Source organism: Thunnus albacares, chromosome 9 (assembly GCF_914725855.1).
Source record: "Thunnus albacares chromosome 9, fThuAlb1.1, whole genome shotgun sequence".
In the NCBI taxonomy this organism is placed as follows: domain Eukaryota; kingdom Metazoa; phylum Chordata; class Actinopteri; order Scombriformes; family Scombridae; genus Thunnus; species Thunnus albacares.
In genome coordinates, this window is record NC_058114.1 from 17,874,968 (window position 1) to 17,886,256 (window position 11,289).

At 38.9% G+C, this 11,289-nt stretch overlaps 1 protein-coding gene across 4 annotated transcripts; it reads right to left on the reverse strand.

Annotated features, from left to right (window-relative positions):
- Positions 1–1,162: 1,162 nt before the first annotated feature.
- On the reverse strand, positions 1,163–10,447 carry lpar3 (lysophosphatidic acid receptor 3). Of its 4 annotated transcripts, none has more exons than XR_006405130.1 (4): positions 10,261–10,447; positions 8,798–9,552; positions 4,381–4,895; positions 1,163–4,222 (listed from the first exon to the last, which is right to left on the reverse strand). XR_006405130.1 is itself a non-coding variant. In XM_044362681.1 (3 exons), the coding sequence occupies exons 2-3, from the start codon at positions 9,537–9,539 to the stop codon at positions 4,567–4,569; spliced, it is 1,071 nt and encodes a 356-aa protein (XP_044218616.1). In that variant the 5' UTR covers positions 9,540–9,552; positions 10,261–10,447; the 3' UTR covers positions 1,163–4,566. The 4 variants fall into 4 exon arrangements, 1 of the variants encoding a protein (XP_044218616.1); XR_006405132.1 differs by having other exon boundaries at positions 1,163–3,664; positions 4,139–4,895; XR_006405131.1 differs by having other exon boundaries at positions 1,163–3,664; positions 4,111–4,895.
- Between the last annotated feature and the right edge of the window lie 842 nt (positions 10,448–11,289).

An 11,289-nucleotide genomic window follows, 5' to 3' on the forward strand; every position in this document is an offset into this window, starting at 1 on the left:
TCCAATCACTGTATGATCATGTACTCGTTCACAAGGAGCTTCAGCTCACCTTTACTGACCTACAGAGCAGCATTGCCCAGAGGTCTCAGACCTGTCCACCAGGGCAACGCTTCATCTGTTTAAGGTGTCTAAATGATCTTTTCCATGCACTGTCCTAAATTAGTGTTAAAGATTTTTCTATCAGCTTGACATTTAACATAAATATTCAACCCTGGTAAACATGATTGTAGGTCCATTAGTTTTAACTTCATCTTGCATTTTAGGTATTTTAGGCATTTAGTTTACAATGCAGAATGACTTTAAGAGTCTTCCTCTTTTTTTGAAGTATTTTTGGGACATTTCACCTTTATTTGACAGTGGAAAGCTAAGAGATGACAGAAGATGAAGGAGAAAGACGTCTTCCTCCAGGATAAATCAACAGGAAGCATTGCCTATTGCCTACCTATTGTTAAAGGTAGGACTGGGAATTGTTTATTTCTTTAAGATTTCTGCTAAATTTTGGTACTGATACTAAAAGAATACTTTATCAATTTCTTGCTTTGAGGAATATAGACATTTTTTTCAATAAAACTCAAATTTCTCAATGTTGTTGTTGAAACACAAGCAGCCATACAAGAACTTACATCATATGTAGCATAAAATTGATTTAAATCAGGAACTTTCTGACCAAAGAATGAATAAACAAGGCAGCAAATCTGACCAGGCATGTAATGCCAGTTTTCTGTACTTGATAGTTTTCAATATTAGATGTGACGGACATATTTTGGTCAATACCAAAAAAGTATAGGGGCTGGATACCCAGCACTAACCACAGGATGCTCTGTTTCACTGGAGAATTGTGCCAACAAGTGATTTTGTCTTGTGATTGTGGAGGTTTTTAACTGAGGACACATATCTAACATCAAATGGCTCAAAAATACAAGGTGTGTTCCTCCGAGAAAAAATGTAGACATGAATTTCAATTAATTATGTTGACTGTTTTGTATGGTGCACTATTAATCACTATCTAAAACAGTCCCATACTGTGTGAGGTCCTTAAGTTTTGACAGTGTGTGTCAGCAAGTGCAGTGAAACTCCATTTACCAAGTTGCTTATATTACTGTGTACAGTTTAAGTCCAGCATAATCATGCAAAGACAGCAGAAACCATACAAAGTGGAAATGTGATTTTAAACATTTTTTATTGTTATGCCTGTTGCGTCTGAATAAATCAATCTGCAAATAAATAATACATAATACATAATTTAACTACTATAATTGAACTGGGCCTCTACTATATGAGTCCTTGTCTTTACAGCACAATGAATATTTATATAACATTATATCCTGTTTATATCATATCCTCTGCCTACATCTGTTTGTCCTGAGATTAAGAACAAACCAAAAGACAGCATTTCTGAACATCTGTGAAATTTAATTGGCTTTTCAAGAATGCATAATTATAGCACAGCTGTAGAAAAAGGCCCGCCACACAGTTTACAGTTCATGTTTTTTGGGACTGCAAAACCAGAGTGGCAGGCAGCAGTCACGACAGGTCCGCAGAGGGCTCTGCTGAGGACATACAGTACTCGCTACAATGTTGTTCATGTTCTTAATGGAAACCACATGATTTTAATCAAGTCGAACCTCAACCTGAAACTTTTATGAGTAAAAATGTACAGTGTTAAACCTTTTCTTCTGCTGTCAAAGGATACCAGTTGTGTTTCGGAGATTAAATCCTGAGTGGTGTGTAAGATTTTACTGCATAAAAGGACTTTAATATGTGATTAGGAATCTCTTAAAAGCAGGTTACCTCCAGTATGAGGGAAATAAAAACGTCTGTGGGTTCGTGGCTGCCAAGAGTGAAAGGTTATGAGCAATACGCTTGCATTTCAAGCATGTCAACTTGAGTAAATTAGAGGGGAGGTTTGAAACTAGAACTTAGCATTTAAAGGCTTTTTGGGAAAACAGTGGAAATACGTATATGCAGTACATATTAACAGCATACTTTTAAAGGATATGACTGTGATTTACATCTAAATGCACAGAATATACAGTTAATAACCCACAGAACCTGTTGTATTGTTTAAATGTATTTCACACTTCCTTTAGACTACAACATTTCACCATTTTTGAGATGAGGAACATAGGTAGGTAGGTGAAACTTACAGGGCAAGTAGGTTACTGTTGATCGCAGAAAACTGTAGTAAATTTATATTTATAATACTTTCGTGCACTTGTTATTATAACTGAGTGCAGTGCAGTCTAATTCAGAAGAGGATCTTGTTCCCACCACTCAAGAGTCCATTTTTTTCCTTGTGCTCTTGGGCAAATAATCTGAGTGACTGAGAGGAAACTAAAGGTCACCCATTAATTGGCCCAAACAGAGTAAAATCATCCTCAAGTGGCGGCACTTGAGCACAAGGAATCTTAAGCAACAGTACTTCATCAACTATAAACAAGTCATGTAATATATGTGTCAGATAATCCTTTCAGTGTTTTGTTTTTTGTAGCTCATTAGTACACTGACATCTGCACTAGCAAATGTTTTAGGCTAACCATTACGAGCAGTTATTAGCAGTTTGTTTGTTTTTTTTATCTAAAATCAGTATGACTCAGTCAAACAGGATTTGCAAGTATGGCTCTGTTTGGCTAACACAGGTGCCAAGTGCGTGGTGTCTGCAGCATTGATAAAATGTAAAAAAATATATATAGGAAAAGGTCACATATTGTAAATTATAACAAACATTTCTGTATTTAAAAAGAATATCTGACACTTATTTGCTTAATTATAACTTACATACCTCCCTCATACTGGTAAAACTAACGTTCAAAATGTCAAAAAACATTTTTTAGCCCAGTTTTGGTACTTTGAAGGAAACTTATTCCACTTGATGTTCATATTAGAGGTTCCCACTGACTACTTAGTCAAAGTAATAATCCTTATTCTTTACAGTAATATTGTTGCAAGCCTTATTGGGAAATTACCCTGTATGTTTCTTACTGTTTCTGTATCATGTCAAGTCATATCAAAATGAAAAAAGACCATATTGTACATGTTATCATGTTTGAAGTTTGTTTTTTTTTAAAAACATGAATTTCCAAAAGCCATTTCTAAAAACACTCACATATTCAGTGAATTTTTGTGGTTTTAAATATCCAACAGGTATAAAAGTCACAGACTACACAGAAATTTCAGTTCAATAAAGAAAAACACCACCACTGGAGCTGTAAACTGCTCCACTCACCACTCTCAGGTGGCATTCCTATACTCCCAAGATAAAAACAAAATAGCTTTATGATGTAATGTCCTTTACGACAGGAGTGGCAGCAGGTTGAAAAAGAGTCATTTGAACCCTGTAAATGATTTAGCAGTGGAGTCGTCAGAGCAGCTTCGGGATGAGGAGTAAGGGAGGAGGGGGCTGGTCTACAATCTACTTCAGTCATATCCTCTTTGGTTCCTGCAGGTACACAACGTATGCTGAACCTCCAGCAGGAATCCAGTGTGTCGAAACATCATTCTCCAACCCCTGCCCTCTCAGGTGAGCAGCTGTTGCGTCAGAGCAACGGCAGCCTGAGCGGCAGCCAGAGCTGAGTCTGAGCGTATGTGTAAAAATGCTTCAGGGAGAATGAGTTCACCTCCATGACATGCTGCAGGCAGGAGTTTATCTGTTTGTGTAGTTGAGCTGATAAAGGAAGACAGATGGGACAAGAGAGCAGTGACTGTAACCTATTCCCCTGAGGCAAAGTTGCTTTACAAAAGAAAGCCCTGTGTGGTTTTATAAAGCTGAAACCACAAAATAATCAGGTACTAACTGTCATACAGCTGAAGTTAATTCACCTCGTCTTGAAAGCATCTTAGAAGATGTACAGGTAGATAATTACAGTACTGCAGTTTACAGTATTTCCCGCTGGCTGTGTTTAAAAATAGGAAATAATCATTGAAATGGTGCCTCCTAAGCAATCCTACAATTTTATAGTACCTGACTATAAACAAGCACCATTTCTTAATAAGTTCATCCATTGCTTCCTCAAAAGATGCAAAGGAAGTAAATCTATAGGATAATTTAATAACATGTACACAAATCTGTATTAGGGAGGAAATAAAGTCACTCTTAGCATAATTTTTTACCCTTTTTGAGGTAAAAGTGGAAATGTACCGGTGTGTACGGGATTCTTTCTTCAGCCATTGGAGTGCAGTATCATCCAAGTTTAAATAGCCCACAGGGATGTGATGAAGAAAACTGAAGCAGGAAGAAACAGCAACAGGAATGAATGTCCCATTAAACATAAATGGGAGCAGTTTCCAAAACTGTGAAATCCTGACAAAACTGAAAAAGCACATTGTTGCATCCATCTGGGGACTTGATAGTGCATCAAGGTCTCCTCATTTCCATCTCACCACAACTCCAGCTCCACACTGGAGGCAGTTGGCCTGCAGAGTCTCTTCAACAAAGCACTTTTAATCTGAAGATGATGTCCCCTGAGACCAACTGTGGTTTCTCTTTCAAGTCAACTCCAATCTTCATAAGGTACGTCCACTCAAAGCTGGACAGAAGTTCTAAGAAATTCTTAACAGTTTCCATTTTCAGGTCTTGAGTATGCCCTGATCGTCATTTTTAGTCTCCTCTGAGGGAGGCTGGCTGTTGCCCGTATCCTGAGCAGAGCTGAGTGGCCTGGCGTTAGCCCTTGTTGACCGCTGCCGTCGAGTGCCATTGCCGATGCAGCGCATGAGGTTTTTAAAGGTTGTCCACATTTCCTCATCCTTGTAGGAGTAGATGCAGGGGTTCATGACAGAGTTGAGTACAGCCAGGAGCAGTAGCCAACGTTTTAATTTCATAACGTTACAACTCGTACAGTTGAGGCCGTCCAGCAGCAGAACCACCAGGCCTGGAGTCCAGCAGAACACAAAGGCCCCTTCAGGAAAAAAACACAGCAAATCAAACACAGTTAGGTTTATATTATAAAATATGTGAGTCAACTCATATTTTTTATATACATGTTTTGTGCAGATGTCAGTTTGAAAAAATTAGACCTTGCCCTAAAGTTCAGGTGCCAATTTACAAAAAGGCTGCCTATGCTTATTTACTTATGATCAATACACTTAATTAATGTTAATAAATTGTGATCGCTTGAGACACATTGTAATAAACCTGAAATTATACATAATTAAAGTTGTTAGTAGTAAATATTAAATGTTTAGCTTGATTAAGATGCCAACTTACTTTGACAAAGGATAAACAGCACAAACTAAAGGGATTCTTTACTTAAATGTGGGCTCACAGCCTGCAATGCATTCATGCATTACACCATACTTTTTCTTACTTGTAAAGCATTGACAAGTACTTAATTACCAATTAATAATGAAATCATGAGTAGCCATAAAATCCCTTTAAAAGAAAACTGGAGTGTTCCAAAAAATAATCTCCTCCGTCTTTTATTGGCAGTGAAACTGTAACTGCCTGTCAGAAACACAGTCTAAAAACACAGTTTACTACTGGCACCTGCTGAGCTACAGTACTGGCTTTTTGGAGATTAGGGTGTGTATCCTGCTCAAGGGCAGTTTGACCAAAGTGACTGAATGATATTCACATTTTACTCCTGCTTCCTTCAGGCTGTTGTCACTTGTCAAACTCTGGAGAGTGACACACTGTTTAAATATTAACTTAACTCAACTCAGGATGTCTTTGGTAATACATTATTGCTCCCATAAATGAAGCTTAAACACAGACTGTATAAGATTATCATTTGTGTTAAAAAAAATCACTGCATCATGGATGAGTAATACCATCACAACAAGCAGACACATGCAGGTTAGGAATACAATGCTATTATTGTGTTAAATACTTAACGCTGTGTGTTTGGTAAATAATATGGTAGGTCACAGGGCGACTGAAGCAAGCAATTAGCCATCTATTTCAAACATGTTTGGGCACAAAACAGAGCCACCAAAGGGATTTCTGGAACTGTGAGGAAGCCACAAGCAGCAACTTGTCTGCGCAACCAGCATCTCTACGGCTGTAATAAGAGAAGAAAACAAGAGCTGTGCTTTATAGCACACATACTCTCTCTCTCTAACTCTAACTCTAACTCTCTCTCTCTCTCTCTCTCTCTCTCTCTCTCTCTCTCTCTCTCTCTCTCTCACACACACACACACACACACATATCAGATCATGGTCACTTTTGGGGACATTACATAGACTTACATTCATTTCTAACCTTAACCATAACCACTGCTTGCCTAACCCTAACCTTAACCACTCACCCAAAAATCAACTTTTTCCAACTTGTCCCCAGTTGGACAAGCCATCCCCAGTTAACCTGTCCTAAGTCTGAAATCTTAAGACCCCAAAAGTAGCCTATGACAGACCACACATACACACACACACACACACACACACACACACACACACACACACACACACACACACACGAAAGCATGTGTATATATGTATATATATATATACATATATATATATATATATATATATATACACAGACAGAGGAGCTGGAAGAAGCATTGTTCTCAGTTCATATGGTTTCTACTCCTCCTAGGCCTGAAAGTCAAAAAAGTTTGCCACATTTTTACGGCGAATTTTCTATTTCTATACTCTGTTATGTGCTTTTCCGCTTGTCTTTTATCTTAGTCTTTCATGGCGCACATGTCCAAAATAAAGTCAACTAAAACCCCATTAAAATGACTTCCACTTGCACTTTTGATGTATTCCACAAGTTGAAAATTCGAACTTCCTTCCCCTTTAATCTCAGACAAAGAAAAACAGAGTTGTTTTTTTTTTTTTTTTTTTGAATCACACATTTCAAGCATATGTTCCTTTTCTCAGTTGGTATTCGTTTGACGAGGCTTTTTTTTTTTTTTTTGCATGTTGGTTGCACATCAAGAAGGAAAACAAATCCGAACCTGAATGATGTAGTGTGATGCTTCACTAAGTAAGCAGGCCTCAACAGTTTAGATATGTTCCAAATAAATGGCTGTAGGCTAATGAACCACAAGAACTGTTGTTTACCAAAGCATTACAAGTAAAAGGTAAAAATTTCCTTACACTTATTTGTTAGACATAAGAGGGACTAAATAATTAATTCAAGTGCAGATTTGAACACATGATTTTGTATTTCTTTTTATGTCTCTCCAACTATATCCCTATCCAACATTTCTGCACTCATTCATTTTAATTTGGTTCTCACAAGTCAGTTTATGCGTCTGAACTGGTTTGTCCAGTTGCCTTTCCCACCTTAGCAGATTGCTTTTCACCACAGAGTTAACAGTTTGTTTTTTCCTGCTTAATACATCCCATAGACCTGAACCTGACTACATGCCTCAGAAGTCTTGATATTTCCTGAGATATCACTTCCTTGAGTGTGTCAGGTGCTTTTTTTTTTTTTTTTTTGCATTTTAACCCGAAATCACAGCAATCTCAACAGTGGAATTTTACAATGACATTTGTGCACTAACACTTTCGCAAGCTAAAGGGAACTTTGAAAGGCATCTGAAAGCAATTGACAAAGTCCTCAAGTATAGGTTCTTCTTCTTTTTTTTTTTCTTTTTTTTTTGATGGGTGGGGAGGAGGGGACATTCATTGAAGGCCAGTAGTGTGGTGTGGATGGTGCGCCACACAGGCTGAGGAGCAGTGTCCTTGCAGGGAGAGATAATTACACAGCAGTTTGGAATAAAGTGTGTTCAGAGGCAGACAGCTCCTACACTGCATACAGTCTCGAGCCATCTGGCCAAGCAAGCGGAGCGTCTCAGAGAGACAAAGAACAATGACAGACTGCGCAAAATCACTACAACTATCTCATGCATTTTTTTATCTGGATGACGATCTAAAGAGGGTATGAAAACAAAAACTATAAAAAGCACCTTCAACATCTGAAGCTATCTGACATCTGACACAAGTCTCAGCAGGGTTTGACGGTAATTCTATTTGAAAGAGAGTGAATTAGTGACATATTTTCTTCATGTGTGTAACACATGAATAAGATTATGCATTTAACACCCCATTTTGGTGCTCCAGTCGAATATGCTGGCGCTATAAGTCCTATTGTTCCATTCTTTAAAGCACTGGGAGGGAAACAGTTTGGGTACTGTGTCTCTATTGCGAGGTATCCTGTTGCAACACCTTAACAAAGAGAGCCAGACCGGGATATCTGACTGCCTGATCTAAGATGAAAATGCATGAGAAGAAAAGGAAGTTTAAGGGTGTGTTTGTGCTTTCTAACTCTGGGAAATGGGAAATAAAGGAGTTGAGTAGTACTGACACACTTATAATCGTATAATCGATTAACAGATGAAGTGAAAACAGCTTCATAATTGATTAACTGTTCTGGAAATTTATAGCACGAAAATGCCAAACTTTATCTGGTTCCAGCTTCTCCAAAGTGAGGATTTGCTGCTTTTTCTTGCTTTGTATCATGTAAATATGAGTGATAAAGTAACAAGTGTTAATTGCAGCAGCCCTGTTAATGAGTGTTTAAGCCACTCGGAAGAAAATAAACTCAGATGATCAGACAGAGGTTACAGAAACATGTTGCTGACTCCTTTGCTTTCATTTAAGACCACTTCAAATTATGACAAGCACTCAACACGTTTGCTGAAAGCACTTTAGCGTTTGTGTGTTATTATGTTTCCCTTCATATCAGGAAAACACAGATTAGATTCCAGCATGTTCAGCAGTGACTCAGTGAACTAGCTGGACTTTAAACCCTGACCGAAGGCTTACAGCTGAATACCACAACTACTTAACACCTTGCAGTTGCAGGGAAGTGTTCTGCTGTATCATCAGTGGAGCACAGACTACACTTACCGAGCACAACCATGACGGTTTTGATGAGCTTGATGGGCGTCCTCTTGCGGTTGATTGAGCCACTGGTGTGTGGCATGAGCACGGATGTCTTCTTCTTGACGTAGATGTAGATCCTCATGTAGATGGCCACCATCACCAAGAACACTACCAGGTTAGACACTGACCAGAAGACCAGGTAGCTCCTGCTAAAAATGGGTGCCAGCTGGGAGCAGTCACCCAGGTTGCAGATACAGTTCCAGCCAAGACTTGGCACGGCCCCCATGAAGATGGAGATGGCCCACACCAGCACGATCAGCAGGGTCACCCTCCTCTTAGTCAGGTTGCTGTGGACTTTCCAGTTCATGACAGAGATGTAGCGCTCCAGAGCTATAACAAGCAGGTTAGCCAGTGAGGCCGAGAGGCTGACGTCCAGAAGACCTTGGCGGATGAAGTATCCTTTAACTGTCAGTCTCCGTGACGCCTCACCTGTGTTAAACATGAGGTACACGTACGCTATGCCAGCGAGGAAGTCCGAGGCGGCGAGGTTGGCAAGAAGATAGTAGAAAGGGTAGTGGAACCTCTTGTTGGTGATGACAGCAGCTATGACCATAGCGTTGGACCCCAGGATGAAACAGCAGAAGAGAGAACCCACCACCTGGACCAGAATGAGCTGCGCTTTGTCCCATTTATCCTCTGCGCCGCTGTTGTTGTAGAAGAAGACCATGGACTCATTATAATGACAGCTGAGGTTCTGCTGGGCCATTTTGGAGATGCGTCTGTGAAGAGAGATAGAGAAAATGAAGGACCATTTACGAACTGATGAATATCTCTTAAACTACGTACGCCTATTTAAAGCCATGCAGGAAATTCATTTGGAGGGCTTTCTTTAATTAAATGATAACAAAAGAAGAATGCAATGATAAAAGTGAGTTTACTATCACATAGTAGTGCCAATTACTTTACGGACAAACAACATCTGAGCAAAGATTTAAAGACTTCAAAGGAAAGTGCACATACCAAAACCCATTTACTGCAAGAAACTGCAACTATACTTGAACAAGATAGTGGCCATAGTAACAATAAAAAGAGAGCCAAAACAATACACTCAGTCATGTGAAATGAGAAAAGGCCATAGACTGATTTTTTTTCCCTTCCATATCTCTAGTTAAACACAACAGATATGTTGCAGAACAAGTTTTCCACGTAATAAAGTCTAAAGTAGAGTTTTCTGTATCACCTGAGGAGCCTCTCTTTATTATGCAACTAACTTTACTACAACCTGTTCAACTTGGTTTACTAACAACAGCAGAAGAAGAAGAAGGGAAGAGAAATTCCCACAGTGTGTCAGGCTGTGGCTGAATGACAAAGAAAAATAAGCTCTTGCAGAGTACAGAAAACAAAATAGAAAAGATATAATTTTGCCAACAGCAGAAAGAAGAACAAAGGGCTGCTTATAAGAAAAAATGTCAACCTGGTGCTCTCACCTGTGGTAAAAGGTTTGTCTGCGGTGCGTCAGTTGGCTGAAAGTTGCGAAATATTCCGTGCAGAGTTAATTATCATTTTCGCCCTGCTGCTTTCTTCCCCCGCAGTAGTTGTGGACGGTTCGAGGTGACAGCGGCAAATGAGCGGACTGAAGGGAGAAGTCTCGAGTGTCTTCACTTTGAGGCTGGAGCTCGGTGACGTAGAGGGCGTGTGCCACCCAGTCTCACATAGCTCCGGTTGACCGCACGAAGCCCCGCGAGCTCACAGCCCGATCAGAGGACTGTTTCACAATGATGCACTTTGATTTATCAGCTAAATTACTAGTAAAAGTACTAATTATGCAGAAAATCAGACACTGTGACTGTGACTGATATAAGCCAGGTATAGGCGAGAAGAAAAAAACAAAGTTCTGCCACACAAATTTTGATTCATTTTTCAGACTTTTCTCTAAACTTTTTTTTGTGTGTGAAATATTGTAAAGTTTTACCTCTTTGGCCGTCTAACAGTTATTTATTTGGTGGAACTGCTAACAACTCAAATATCTGTAACTTGACAAGGAGCCACAACGACACACAGGGGTTACACGCCAAAAAGTTTGGGAACTACTGATTTAATCTTTAACTTTTTAAAAAAATTTTATAAACTTATTATATATTACTTAATCTGAAATTTCAATATGACAAGTAACTACAGCTGTCAAAAAGTTATGGAGTAGAAAGTACAATATTTCCTTCTGAAATGTAGTGGAGTGGAAGTATAAAGTAGCAGCAAATGGAAATACTAAAGTAAAGTACAAGTACCTCAAAACTGTACTTAAGTACAGTACTTTAGTAGTATTTCAATTTGCTGCTATTTTAAACACCAACTTAACTACATTTCAGAGGGTAATATTGTACTTTATACTCCACTACATTTATCTGACGACTTTTGACCCCTTAGTTACAGTGCAGATTATGATACAAAAGATTTAATAAGCTTATAAAATATGATGCCTTGTTAACTGACCAACAGTACATCTACCTGCTAAAATT